The sequence below is a fragment of the Octopus bimaculoides genome, chromosome 4 (assembly GCF_046866305.1).
Source record: "Octopus bimaculoides isolate indiv1 chromosome 4, ASM4686630v1, whole genome shotgun sequence".
In the NCBI taxonomy this organism is placed as follows: Eukaryota; Metazoa; Mollusca; class Cephalopoda; order Octopoda; family Octopodidae; genus Octopus; species Octopus bimaculoides.
Window position 1 is genome coordinate 92,959,543 of NC_142931.1, and position 15,991 is coordinate 92,975,533.

Consider the following 15,991-nt stretch of genomic DNA (forward strand, 5'->3'; position numbering starts at 1 on the left):
GTTCATCACTCAGAAAGTGGATGCAGTACAATGAACAAATAGGTACCATGCAACATAGTACTGGAAAGAAGTTAGATAGTGTTATAATAATGAAACCAGTGGTACCTGCCCTAGATGTAGAAGTAGACTGGAATAATATACAAAGAGATTGTGACAAAGCAAACAAGGTGAACACGTGGTACAAAACCGACAAATATCAAGGAGTGATGTTTGTAGATGTTACAGCCGCCCACTGACAACTAGCCCGTAGATTCTGGAAAGCTCTGAAGGAGGCTAAATTCAACATTAAGATCGTTGAAAAGCCAAACAGCTTCATCAGATCACAACTATATAGGACGTACCCCTTTGAGAATACCACATGCACCAATGATAACTGCATGATATGTAAGACTGACCCTGGCATTAACTGTAGAACTAGGAATGTAGTCTACAGCATAAGGTATATAGAGGGTATTTATAAAGACAAGAAAATATTATACATAGGTGAGTCATCTGGAAGCATTGCGTTGAGACTAAATGTACATTTGAGACAATATGATGAAAAAAAAACAGTCCTCCATACTCTACCAACATGTCAAAGACCAACATGGAGACATACTGAATAAACTTGACATCCGCATTTTATCCAAGCACCCGAAGGACCCAACATTTAGACAAATACAAGAGTACATCCTCCTTAATGAAAGATCCCCAGTACTAAATAGGAAATATACATAGGTGTTTCACCCCAATACCCACAGTTTATATAGTCACACAAACCCATACACAGACACAAAAACATGCACACAAAAAGAGACAGAGGTACAGACACAAATACACACACACACACACACACACATGCAGACACACAGACACACAGACACACAGACACACACATACAATCACGCAAATATAAATACAAACACACACACATACAAACGCACACACACACACACAAACGCGCACACACACACATGGATATGCAGAATATATACATACATACAGACGTGCATACATGCATGAGTATATATATGCATACACACATACATGCATACAATCACATACATATATACATACATACAAACATATGTGTATGCGCACGCACACTGAAGCACACGCACACTGATGCACACGCACACTGATGCACACGCATGCACAAAAAAAAACGCAGTTCCGATAACGGACAGAATATATATATATATATATATATATATATATATATATATATATATATATATATTAGCAGCTAAGCCCGGTTTCACCGGTCGGTTTGGATGATGTGGCTGTAAAACCTGCTCTGTGTAAGCATTCGACTTGTTTGGGCACGCTTACGTTAAAAAACAATTTTAGAATGACTTTTTTTCTGTCAAAATGCTAAAAATAACTGACAGACAAAAAAAAAAATCGAATCAAGATTCAACCAAATCAAAAAATGGACCCAAATACTAAGCGAACAAAGATGAACCATCCTACTTCCAATGTGCGCGCACGCTCTCTCTCTCTCTCTCTCTCTCACACACACACACATTCACATACCTCCTTTTGCATAAAACACATATATTCACACAGAGTTGAAACGCTGTTTGATTTATTTTTTCAGCGTACAATTTTCATCATCCCACTACCAAATATGACATTACCCCTTCCTTCCTTATTCTTTTATCACCTCTTCCGTTCTCATTCATAAGCACAAGAGTATTATTATAGTATATTACCTCGGTAACCATGGGAGCTATGAAAAAATACAAAGCCCAGCATTACTACCGAATCATTCTAAACATGTGTGTATTTTTTAGCACAATTCTACCCAGCCGTTTGACCGTGAATCCCAGGAAAAGAAAGAATCACCCATGTCAAATTTATATGTATAGATATACTGTGAAAATAATAAGGGTAGAAAATTTAGAAATATTTTCATACGGATGGCTAGCATGCGCAATGAAGTCAATAGACAACATATTTTCATATATAATAATGTACAAACAGTTTTAAGTATTTATACACGAAAGAGGTGACCTTTGACAGGACACCTTACATGCTAGAAAGGGCAGTCAAAGCTCAAACCACAAATATAAGTAATTTCAAAGGGAGTGAAAATAGAAATACTTTTGTAGTTACTCTCAAACATTGATACAGAAACTCGTGTTTGAGGGTAACTACGAACATATTTTTATTTTCATTTCCTTTGAAATTGCTTTTATTCTTGGTTTGGGCTTTGGCTACCCTTTCTAGCATGTAAGGTGTCCTGTCAAAGGTCACCTTTTTCGTGTATAGATACTTGAAATTGTTGATACACTATTATATATGAATATATATATATATATATATATATATATATATATATATATATATATATTAATAAATTATAGGGTAGCAAAAAAAAAAAAAAAATTTTGAAATTTTATTTACCACCAGTGGTCTAGCGAGAGTAAAAGACAGTCAATAGACTATGTATTATTCATTTAAAATACAGAGATGCCTATAATAGGACATCTAACCCGCTAGAAATAGCAGCAAAAGACTACATACCACAAAATTAGGGATAATTTCGAAAGGGAATGAAAAATAAAAACATTTACCAATCTATATTCTGTACCATGGTTTCAAGTCAATTTTAGTAAGATAAAAATTATATATCTTACAAGGTCGGACTATCATCAGCAGAAAATGACCAGACAACATATGAAGCACGAGTCAAAAAGGAGCATGGTTCGTGTTTCTATGTCTAATTTTTCATGTAGTCTTTTGCTGCTATTTCTAGCGGGTTAGATGTCCTATTATAGGCATCTCTGTATTTTAAATAAATAAATAAATAAATAAATAAATATATATATATATATATATATATATATATATATATATATATATATATATATATATATATATATATATATATATATATGTATGTATGTATATATATCTATATATATACACATATAGGCGCAGGCATGGGTGTGTGGTAAGAAGCTTGCTTACCAACAACATGATTCTGGGTTTACTCACTCTGCGTGACACCTTGGGCTACTATCTCTATTATTGCTTCGGGACGACCAAAGCTTTGTGAGTGGAATTGGTAGACGGAAACTGAAAGAAGCACGTCGTATATATATATATATATATATATATATATATATATATATATATATATATATATATATATATATATACATATATATATATATACATACATACATATGTGTGTGTGCGTATGTGTGTATGTCTGTTTCTGTATCTGTGTTTGTCCTGTAACTTAACGGTTCGGCAAAAGGCACCAATAGAATAAGTACTGAGGCCGATTTGTTCGACTAAAGGCGGTGCTCCAGCATGGCCGCAGTCAAATGACTGAAACAAATAAAAGAATAACTTATTTTGGCCAAAGGCCCCTCCCTTTTGATCCTTGGAGTCACAAATGGCCCCCACTAGAAAATATTTTTATTTTTCAAAATACTTCTTATTTTTATATCAGCAGAAAATGATTAAAAAAGAAAGGCTGTCGTTTTACATATGCGCTTGTACACGCAGTCGGGAGTACAGATGTACAAATTGAAATGCTAAAATAAAAAACAAAACAAAAACAAACGAAATGATGTATTGAAAGTTTGGTATTTGTGTCTATTTCCACCACGCGACACTAATGAGATCAACGTATTGTCTATTGAAAAAGTGCTCTTTGGTACAAGTAAATGCCGATGAAATCATTTCAAACCTTTCCGATTTCCCTTATCAAAACAGCTAGATCTTGTAATCATTTCAAACCTTTCCGATTTCCCTTATCAAAACAGCTAGATCTTGTGCAGCAATTTGACATATAAGTTATTGTCACCTGGGAAGACGATTTTTAATGCTCAAGAAAGAGACTGTACATATGTAATTCATATGAGTAGCAAATTGTGGAGGATGATATTCACTATACTTGGATCTAGTTAGTTTGAGTCACAAAATCAGCCCCTTTTTAAAACGACGTAAAAAATATCTGAAAGGTTGTCATAAAAATTTATTTCTCATTCAGAATCTAGTTTATCTCATTCACAAAATCTGCATACTTCTATGTAGCCATGAACTTCTGGGGAAAAAAATTGAAACACACAAAATTCGTGGTTTTAAAATGCAGAGTCCGAATCTACCATTCGTTTCTCTTTCTAATTTCCAAATAATTTTTTAAATACTTCAAAATCAAAATTACGTAAATGTGTGTGCCAGAAACAGTAGTTAAACATTAAGGAAATAGATTTTTGGGAGTCTCTTATTATGACTGACTTTTATTCCATTATTCTAATATCTTCTGAAACTTATACATATACATGCATAAATGCATTCAGAAACATGCAAATATACACACACAAACATACATTTTTACAGAGTTAGTTTTATATACATCCTTGTATATATATATATATATATATATATATATATATCGACATATCCACACAATTGTGCCCCAAATATGCTTCAGATCATGTAGATTCCGATTAAATTGGAATTCATTGTGAAAAACCGTTTGTCCCTAAAGTAGTTTTAGAAAATTCACACCATTAGGCTTTGTTGTATATATATATATATATATATATATATATATATATATATATATATACATACATACATACATACATACATACATACGTACGTGTATACATATCGTTTTAATATATCTTTATATACGCACATACGCATAAAAACTGACCGTCGGCCACGACAATCACTAGTATCCAAAACTTCTTCACCACTCTTGCATCTTCATTTTCCCTCTTAAAAAGAAGGCTTTCGTCTACTTGGACTATATGTCGTACCACTGCACGGCTTTCTGTCTGCTAATATTGCTAATGGACATGCAGCATGTCACAGGCATTTCACATTTCACATTTCAAAGGTGAAGACCGTCAATTGACTTTCTTTCATAAAAGTATTAAAAGATTATTTGGAAATTATAGAGAAATGAATGGTAGATTCAGAGTATCTGTATTTTAAAATCACAAATTTAAAAAAAATTGGAAGGTAGGAGTTTTTTTTGTTGCATAATCATATCAATTCCATTATGCAGAAGACAGAATCGAAAAAAACTTGTAAAATTTCGTAAAAATACAAAAGTTGTAAGGAGTTTTAGCATGTGCTTACCTCATAATTCTGCCCATTCATATATATATATATATATATATATATACATATATGTGTGTCTGTGTGTTTGCTATGTCTGTTTTTCTTTTAGTTTTTGTTTACTTATACACATCAACAAATGAGCCAATGAGGTACTCTCTCTGTGGTTGTTCAATTTGCTAGAAATAACATCCAAATCTCCCCCATACTATGCTCTTGTTAGTATTAAGGAAAGGGAAAATGTTTACTCCTCTCCACATTTACGATTAAAATTAATATTTTTGATTTTGTTCGGCTCTATGAATTTAACTATTTTAAATGCTTGAGTCCATTGCTTGATACAGGATATTGGAAAATCTTGATCAAAACAGAGAAATTCTAACTTAACAAAAGTATAGAAGGAGAAAGAAAAAGTTCTGTTTTCCAAAACCAAAAGTTGTACTTTTAGTTGTAATTTTATAATTAAAGCAAATTAAAAATTTAAATTTCAGAACATAAGACTTTCCACGTTATAAGGTGCATAGCTGCAGTTTAAATGGGTACAAAACCTTAAACAAATGTGTGTGCATTTCTGTGTGTGTATTTGTGTGTGTGTGTGTGTGTGTGTATGTGTGTGTGTGTGTGTGTGTGTGTGTGCGTGTGTGTATATGTATATATACAGTGATGAGTCTTGTAATTTTTGCTCACTTTGACTTATCTGAAAAAGTAGCTGCGTGACGAGAAAACTATGGAAAATCAAGCCAATGGACAGACCTATATTAACCGCATGCACTAACACATACACACATACATACGCACGCATACACACACACACACACACACACACACACACACACACACACACACACACACACACACACACACACACACACACACACACACACACACACACACACACACACTCACTAATTGAGTGATTGATTGACTGATTTAGCTTATATAATGCTAATAGTAATAGTCAAGCATGTGTTTGCGTGCGTGCGTGCGTGCGTGTGTGTGTGTGTGTGTGTGTGTGTGTGTGTGTGTGTGTGTGTGTGCGTCTGTGTGTGTGCGCACGCGCGATTGTGTGTATGCTGCTTGACGTGTTTTGAAATAAAGAAATGAAAATGTCTCTTATCGAGTACTAACATTTCTGTGTTTAAAAGTCAAAGAATCCGATGTGAGGCGATAAAAGGGAAACTATGTCATTTACAAAAATTTTAGACATTTAGAAAGCTAGTCTATCAGGTAAGATTTTATGAAATTCCTTTGTAAGTAAAAACAAACCATCATAAGCGCCTTCGAATGTGATTATTATCGTATTATATTTAATATTTCAACTGTTCTCTAAGTGGATATTAATAGCTATAACTAGAAATAGTCACAGTAGAGGAATTTCCCAGTGATGTCTTCTACATGAAATACAAATTGCTAAATCGATTGTAACATAATGCAGAGTACCAACATATTTCAAGTAATGTTTTTCGGTACTACGGGAACAAAAAAATAAATATTAGATTAATGATTAATTCTGGTTGATGAAGACCGGGGAGACAAGAATTTAAGTTATTACAAATTGAAAGTTGGCATGCAATAGAGCGAAGATATTATTGATGTACAAGTATGAATGATAACTCCTGACTTGTTTGAGGATTGTTTGACTATTTCAGCACATGATGATTACAAGATAATTCAGAGATATAAAGAGTTTGGGTGAATGAATACTGACGTGCATACAAACTGGGAGAAATTAAATAGGCCCTCTGTCTGAAAAAAACTTCACATAAACAATTAGAGAACTCTGTGCTAACAAACACACACACACACACACACACACAAACAGACACATACATATACACACACACATACGTACATGAGAGGATTTGATAGATGAGTGAAAGAAACCCGTGGTATATGCATACATATGCATGTGTGTGTGTGTTTTTATCTCCCTACCACTTGACAACTGGTGTTGGTTTGTTTATCTACCCGTTAGCTAGCGGTTCGACAAAGAGGCCGATAGAATAAGTACCAGGCTTTAAAAAGTGCTGGGATAGATGGACAGACCCATTCGACTAAAAGCTCTTCAAGGCGGTGCTCCTAGATGACTGCAGTCTTATGACTGAAACAAGTAAAAGATTATATATATATATATATATATATATATATATATATATATATATATATATATATATACAGAGAGAGAGAGAGAGAGAGAGAGAGAGAGAGAGAGAGAGAGAGAGAGAGAGAGAGAGAGAGAGAGACAGAGAGAGAGAGAGAGAGACAGACAGACAGAGAATGTGAGAGGTTTAGTTCGCTGATGATCTAAACCAATAGGTACGCTGCGTAAGTACTATAGTTGGTCATCCGTTAGGTTCCAAGTTCACAGCTGTGGCTGGAGCTAGTGATCCGTAGTAGCCTTCCTAGTCAGCAGGCACATATCAAAATTTTTTGTACCAATTCACAAATTTTCTCACCGATTTGTGTGTCGTCGCCAGGTCAACTGAGCGATCGACCCCACCCATCCCTTCATTGTATGAAACAACGACACTTGGTTTCATTATGACATTACCGTCTGCATTTTGTTTCCTAGTGCCCTTCGTGTTTAGAGAATGCATTGTGGATAATGCAGACGCCACACTAGAGGGAGAATGCCACTATCGGTGCATCGGTACGCTGTTTCCCCCTTTCGAAATTTTATTTTATAAAGATCGGGCGGCATGTTTTTCCTGTGCGTCCTCGCACTCCCACAGGCATTAGACCTCCTCGCATGCTGCTGCAGGTAGAGGTCTGGACTCGAAAATCATTTGTCCATATAAATATTGTAGCCCTTGTCAAACAAGTTTTCATCCAGTGACAACACGACATCAGCTAACGCTAGAGTAGACGCTGGAAGATCCAATCTGTCCTGACCAGTGTAGATTTTGTAATTCCACATGTACCCACAGGCTCTGCCAGTTGACTGGCATAGTCTATAATCCTTGACTCCAAAGCAAGCACGTTTGGTCGGGTTGTATTGTATGAATCGGAGCCTTCCCTTGAATTTCCGCAAACTCACGTCCGTACAAATGTCCTGTGTGGGGTCATACTCCGTTCTGATTTTTTTCAGCCACTTCGTCAACGATAGGACGTATTTTGAGCAGCTTGTCATCCTAGTTTTCACCTGAGTTGAAATGTAGATTTCGAAGAAGCGCCAAAAATCGATCACGTAGCATCGTTTCCGGAAAGAAAGATGTCGACGTGGCTGGATCCCGATCCCAATATGACGCCAGGGTCAGTTTCTTCACGATGCCCATCAGTACCCTCAGGGCAAGCAGAACTTTGATTTTGTCCCCTGTGGTTGGAAACCAATCACCGCCATGCTCGGGTTTGACATGTTGGGGATAGTTTTCGGCATAGTCATTCGTTTCGTCTGCTATATATTCGAACATATCATCCGTCAAAAACTCGTAGAAGATTTCCAATGACGAACTTCCATGTTCAAGGTTTGCCTTTATGCCAGGCGTACCAGTAAACCCATGCCATCGGACAAAATTGTCTCTCGCTCGCCACACAACATTCTATGGTCCAGGGCTATTCACTGCTGCCCGCCTGTACCTTTGATTCACCGGAATATCATCATCGCTATCGGTATCATCTGATTCTGAACTAGGAAAATACTCACAATTCGAATCATCGGCCGAATCGGAAGAAACAACTGGTGAGGTGGTGGAGCTTGGTGTAGCTTGGCACGACGACCATTAATTCGACGGAACAGGACGCGACAACGAAGTTGAAGGAGCGGGAGTGGTAAGAGGCGACGACCGTAAGTTAGACGAAACAGGATGCGACGACGAAGTTGACAGAGCCGGGTGACAGGACCAGCCTATCGGGTTGTATGTATTTACATGAAACGTCTAATCGGCCTATCAATTGGCGGGTGAACCGGTGTTAATTCAGGTGACAGGTTCTAAGTCAGGCGGTGTATAATTACGTCGATTTAAAGCATGCACATTGCGTGCGTAAATTTACGTCAACCATTTAAAAAAGTTTACCTTACCCATAAATAGTACAGCATCATTTAATTTACTGCATCAAATCCCTAAAATGTGAAGAACTACATGTGGGTCAGACTGGAAGTGCACTATCAGAACGATCACGTGTGCACCAACAGCAAATTAGAGATCCAAATGTCCGTCAAATACCTTTGAATAATCATCTAGCAACATGTAGTCGGAAAATATCATATTTCCATTCCACAAACTGCACGGTCTAAGTGAAATCGAGGGAAAACTTAGAGAAAGGAACTTTATTGATAAATTACAACCCAAGCTAAATAAACAATAATAATAATAACAACAATAACAATACTAAAGGTTCTCATGATGACGATAGCAGGAAAATACTCGCTAAGTCAAGAGAAATGTCAGTAAAAATAATCATATTTAGGGTTTAAAGTTCTATTACCGCAGCTAATCCGACCACCACCACCAGTGACAACAATAATAAAGATGATAATAATGATGATGATCATAATTGAAATATAAAAATCCCTGGGAAATGTTGTTTACAACATTTCTAAAAATAGTCAAACAATTACTGCTTTGACCAGGGTCAAAATACAGGTCTCTTGATATGTTCAACAAACCGTGACGCCTAAACCAAACACCAATCAACTTAAGTAATTTAGTAAAGCCACACACTGGTTAGTCAGAATACAGTTTGCAAAACTTAACACTCTGGAACTTATACAAATGTATTTAAGGTACACATTGTAGCCATCTCACTACAGCTGTAAATTGTAAAGCATAGCTGTCACCACTACTATATGAACTTGAAAATTACACAGTTTAATACATGAAAGTACTAGTTCAATCAGAATGGACATTTAATATTCTATCATTTCCTTATGTTATATTATCTTAAACTATTATAAGATTGTAAATAAAACCTGAAAATAAGACAAAATTGGAATCTCTTTGAGTAGTATATTCTTCAATGCACAATCATACACCCCCGTGTATATATATATATATATATATATATATATATATATATATATATATATATATATATACATGCACACACACACATAATGCTATTACATCTGCGATCCACCTATATCACTGCTGGTGATATCATCAATTTAAAAATTTATCCACAGATGATATGAACAGTAGTAACATCTGATTTCAAATCTCAGTGTTTGAATGTTTAGTTTATATATATATATATATATATATATATATATATATATATATATATATATATATATATATAAAAGTTAAAAACGTATACATATATTCATATATATATATATATGAATATATGTATATGTATATTTGCATGCAAGTAAATATGTATGTGTGTGTATATATAAATAAATAAGGGAAAATGTGTGCATATTTATACACATACACATAGAAGCAACTATTGGTGGATATAAATGCAGTATACACACACACACACACACACACACACACATACACACACACACACACACACACACATACATACATACATACATACATACACATATATGTGTGCATATATATATCCACACACGAACATGCATAGTTAAGGATATGCATAAATCACACACACATGCACATATACATATAAACACTTGAATAGATTTATCTCTACAATGATACAAGGTATGTATACACAAAGACGCATACACACACACACACACACACACACACACACACACACACATACGCACTCCACTGCACACACGCACATACATACATACGCACACATATGAGTGAAGACTCTATGGTTATCACCTATCTTCCCGTTACATGAAAAAAAGTAAAACCACTATGTTGGCTAACTACGTATGGTGCTTGATGACCAGTTATACATTACATACAATCAAGTGCAAAATTGTAGAAAAGTTCATGCCATATGTTAATGGATTTAAAAAATTGTAAGTTATGCGCAACTGAAAGATTGCATATCCTTTTTAGATCTAAAAATTTCACCGCTCTACTGAATTACAGAACCGAAATTTTTAGCAATTGCAAACATATGGACAAATTTCTTTTGAAGAATCAGAGAACACAACTCTCTCCTGATTGAGCAGCTGTATGGCACAATTTAGACTCCTTCTACATCAACTAGCTTATGAATTTAAAGTCAAAGGAGACATAGCTCTAATTTTCTATTTTTTTCTGTTTCCTTCACCCTCCTTTTTACATCCACCTTCCTCTGTTTTGTTTTTGTGATTTTTTTTGTTCTATTGTCCTAATTTATAAGTAGTATAGGCCATGTTCTCAGAGCTTGAATATTACTTGGAGATACTAGGTGTGATATTAAAATCTGTCAGCAAATATCTTTAATGTATGAAACTATTAGTAGCTTATTAACTATATACTGTGTACATCAAACAATATATATCTATATATATACCTGTATATATATATATATATATATATATATATATATATATATATATAAACTAAACATTCAAACACTGAGATTTGAAATCAGATGTTACTACTGTTCATATCATCTGTGGATAAATTTTAAAATTGATGATATCACCAGCAGTGATATAGGTGGATCGCAGATGTAATAGCATTAAATAACTATGAATTATAAATTTGCGCAAAGCGTAATGATGCTTAACAAGCATTTACCTGCTAGAAATAAGAGCTAAAGTCTTAAATTAATCCACCGTAGCGCACCAAGATAACAGAAAAAAACAGTATGCGAGGAAAACATATATATATATATATATATATATATATATATATAAGTTAAAAACGTATAGCAAATGCACAAATGAAAAACAGTCTCAATACGGCATGTTAAAAAATATAAGAAGCAGAAATTTGATACGTGGAGGGAGTAAATTGAACTAACAAATGGGATCTGAAAACTGATAAATTAGCTAAATTAAGATATGATTTACAGTGAACTGTCTCTTATTGTCAGACGGGATGTTGACTCAGATACAGGTGCATGTGTAAGCCATGACACACATACTGCGCGCGCGTACAGACACACACACACGCAGATGGATAAAGTTAAATAATTTATTCCGTTTTCATTGCATTGGTAATCGAAAGTAAAATATAAATTTAAGATAACTATCTTAGTAATTTTTACTGAGATAAGCATTTCAGTTTATGATAGTATACTGACGATGATATAACTTTCTTTCTCTTTGCAGAACTTCCAGACATCTATATGTGAAGGTAAAAGTCAAAATAATTTCTTTTTGTTTTTTTCGCCGGAACCTACATGTTCGTTATGCAAAAACAATCGCTATTTTATGAGCATTATCAATGAAGATCGTAACAGTAAGTTAAAATTGCTCAATAATATTCGAAGCTAACAAATGGAATTCATTTAAAGATTTCTCAGACATCGTTTAGCTGCATAGTGACTCAATAAAGTTTTTCCACGTGGCAGACAATACTTCTAAATATGAAACGGAAAACAAGTGGCTTAAGTTGACTGTAACCTGCATGTATATCAAAAGACAGATGCCAGCCAGTCTTCTTCAGTTTTATGTAGCATAACAGTAATAAGAAAAACAGCAATTGATTGGGTAATAAAGAATAAATTTCATAACTTAAAATTGATCGAGAGTCCCAGGTTTTAACATATTTTAACAATGAAATCTTTCCAGTAAACCTACAATATTAAGTGAACACAAAGTAGTCTGTTTAATAAATACTCTTCAAAATATAGGTAATTTGGGATCGTAAAGATCCAAATTTGGTGACTCGAAAATTTGAGGAAACCAATCATTTTATATATATATTATAAAGTAAAAACAGGAAAAATTACATCAAAATATCACAGAAGATATACGTCTGTAATATAAATAATATTATATTAATAGATACATATATAAAGTACGATTATTTAAAAAGATTTGAGATATTTTACGATCGTTTCATTCGAAATGAAATTCAAAATTGATAATCATTATTAGGTAATACATCCACTCGTCAGAAAAAAAGGATGAATTTCCGTGTAGTCAATCGAATGAGACTGATGCTATTTAAAATCATATGATCAAGGTGTTGTTTAAAAAGTTACTTCCTTCTTAAGATTTGACATTAATAGCTTTTATGCCTCTATACCACTGATTATATAAAACAAAACTATAATTTTAGCTAGAGGTCTCTCTGATATTACACAACTTGAAATCGTCATAACACTATTAGCTAAATTATGGTGCCGTGCTACAAATAAAAAATTGTTTGATATCACCATGGGAACTTCTGATTCTGCACAAATCACGGACTTGGCAGGCTTATATCTATTACCAAAGACCAGACAATATTTTCCTTCTCTCAAAGGAGGATTATATAGAGATGACGCTCGCTCTCCTGATATATAATAGCCGATCCAAAAGAAAAATAGGTAAAATGAGAGAAGAACTCCATAATTTCTATGAAAATTTTGGCTTATCTATTTCCTTTGAAGAAAGCTATAGTAAAGCATCTTAGATGTAACTCTGGACCTCAATACCTCCACTTATTCTTCTTTTCACAAATCTAATGAATACCTCAAATATATAAACATTCATTCTACCATCATATACCATGACTTAAGAGTATTATAAACAGTATATCTATTAGAATCTCAGATCTCTCCTATAATAATCACGCAAGCTATTATAATCAAGCTTTAGCTGCAAGTGGATTTAAACAAAATATTAAAGATATTAAAGATACAAAACTTAAGATTTATATAGCACAAATGGAACTAAACCAAATTACACATAATATTAAATTAAGAAATACAACTAACCTTACCTCTAACAATAATGTTCTATCAATACAAAAAGATCAACACTCCGTAAGACATGACAAAAAACCTAGAAAATGTTATGGTAGACATAGAACCAAATATAATAATAACAAAATAACACTCAGGAAATACCATACAAATTCCAAAAATAGTTTATAACTATAATAAACTACCTAGTAGGAGTGGAAATAGGGAAATTATTTGGTACACACTCCCATTTTCAATAAATGTTAAAGGATTAGCAAAAAATTTCTGAACATAGTCAAAAATAAATCAACAATTAAAATATCTTTTTCTACGTTGCCGAACATAGGATCAATTATCGCCAGCTCTAATAGACGAAAACTTAATAAATATAAATATAGTTTAAGAAATTATACTAACAATTATAATACTTGTAATGAAATATACAATAGTCCTAGAAATCAAATGATACTCGATATAATACCAGTTCAATAGATAACATTACGAGAATACATAGCAATACTATAACATTAACAAAATCTAAGCAAAATTCCAATAATTATACTCCCTAAAATATGCAAACCATTAGATATGGCAAGACTTTAGATAATCCAATACCACAATCTAACAACAATAGTAATATACAAACAGTAAAATTACCTAATTCTATTATAAATGATTGCACAACAAATTCAAATATAACACCACACACCTTAACAAAAAATCATAACAATATTAAGTGTTATACCACGAACAGAAACATGCAACTAAATATTGCACATGTAAAAGTAAAAAATCATGTCCTTTAGAAGGCAAATATAGAAGGGTCAACGTTATATATAAGCATACTGTTACAAAAACTGCTAACTCACACAGTAAGTTATCAGGCCATCCTATAAGTTCTGTCCGATTTTACCTTTTTTAAAATTGAATGAAATTTAATAGTATTTTAGAATGTCTAATAGAATTAGAAATTATTTTTATGTATTTGTGTATATTTAAACTAATTATTATTTTACAGAATAATAGAACTGAAATTTCTTTGATTATAACCCTTTCTAACAGGAAAGTATCCAAAGAGCATTTAAGGCACATATTTATTGCTTTATGAGTAGAAAAAAATGAAACTCTGCAGCCGAAGTACCTCGAAACATACACTCAGTTTATAGGAAAGAATGCTTGAATGAAAGAACTTACAGAAGATGGTTTGCAAAATTCAGAAGTGGGGAGTTCAGCCTTGAAGATGAAGATCAAACAGGATGTTCAGTTGAGTTCGATGATAAACTCCTCGAGGCATTACTTGAAGAAAAGCCTACATTATCAGTTGAATAATTGGCAATAAAGTTTAGTTCAAACCATACAACTGTTAATCATCATCTTCAACAACTTGGAAAGGTTCCTAAATTTGGAAAATGGGTGCCTCATTAATTGTCCGAAAGCAACTGCAAATCCCATTTTGCCCTTTTTGGATAGACCTGTGAGTGGTGACGAAAAAGGGATCTTCTATCAAAATGTTAAACGTCGTAAACAGTGGCTTGGTAAAAGAGAAAAAGCTCAACCACAACCAAGAAGGGAACTTCATGGGAAAACGGTTCTTCTCTCTATCTGGTGGGATTGCAAAGGAGTAATTCACTTTGAATTGTTACCATCTAATGCAACAATCAATGCTCAAGTCTACTGTCAGCAATTAGAGCGTTTGAACCAAGCTTTGAAGAAAAAAGACCCGCTTTAGTGAATCAAAAAGGAGTGATGTTTCATCAGGACAATGCGCAACCCCACGCTACAAAGATCACATCACAGAAGATCGAAGAGCTTGGTTGGGAAAAAACTTCCTCATCCACCTTAATCTCCCGACCTTGCTCTTTCAGACTACCATTTGTTTCAAAGTTTACAGAATCATTTAGTGGACATAACTTTCGCAAGCCCGGAGGAGGTCGAAACTGACATTTCAGATTTCTTCGCTTTGAAACCAAAAGAGTTTTACATTGATGGGATTAAAAAACTTGTAAACAGATGGAATGAAGTCATAGATAATCAGGGAAAGTACATTGATGATTCAATTTCAATTAAATATTACTTTTGATCACTTGTTTTCTTTGTTCAAAATTCGGACAGAACATATGGGATGAGCTGATATACAGGGTGTCCCAAAAGGCTGTACTCACTCTTTGACAGACGATTACTAATGCATTGTTTTTTGTGATGTACGGGCTTACCTCGATGC

The 15,991-nt window shown here is 33.9% G+C and overlaps 1 protein-coding gene across 2 annotated transcripts in view; it reads left to right on the forward strand.

Annotated features, from left to right (window-relative positions):
• Window positions 1-15,991, forward strand: part of LOC106879866 (matrilin-1) — a 109,048-nt gene that overhangs the window by 31,652 nt on the left and 61,405 nt on the right. For both annotated transcript variants that reach the window (XM_014929584.3, XM_089351007.1), the window contains exon 2: window positions 12,209-12,233. In XM_014929584.3, the coding sequence (XP_014785070.1) occupies window positions 12,209-12,233 (25 nt within the window). The remainder of the gene's footprint in view (window positions 1-12,208; window positions 12,234-15,991) is intronic.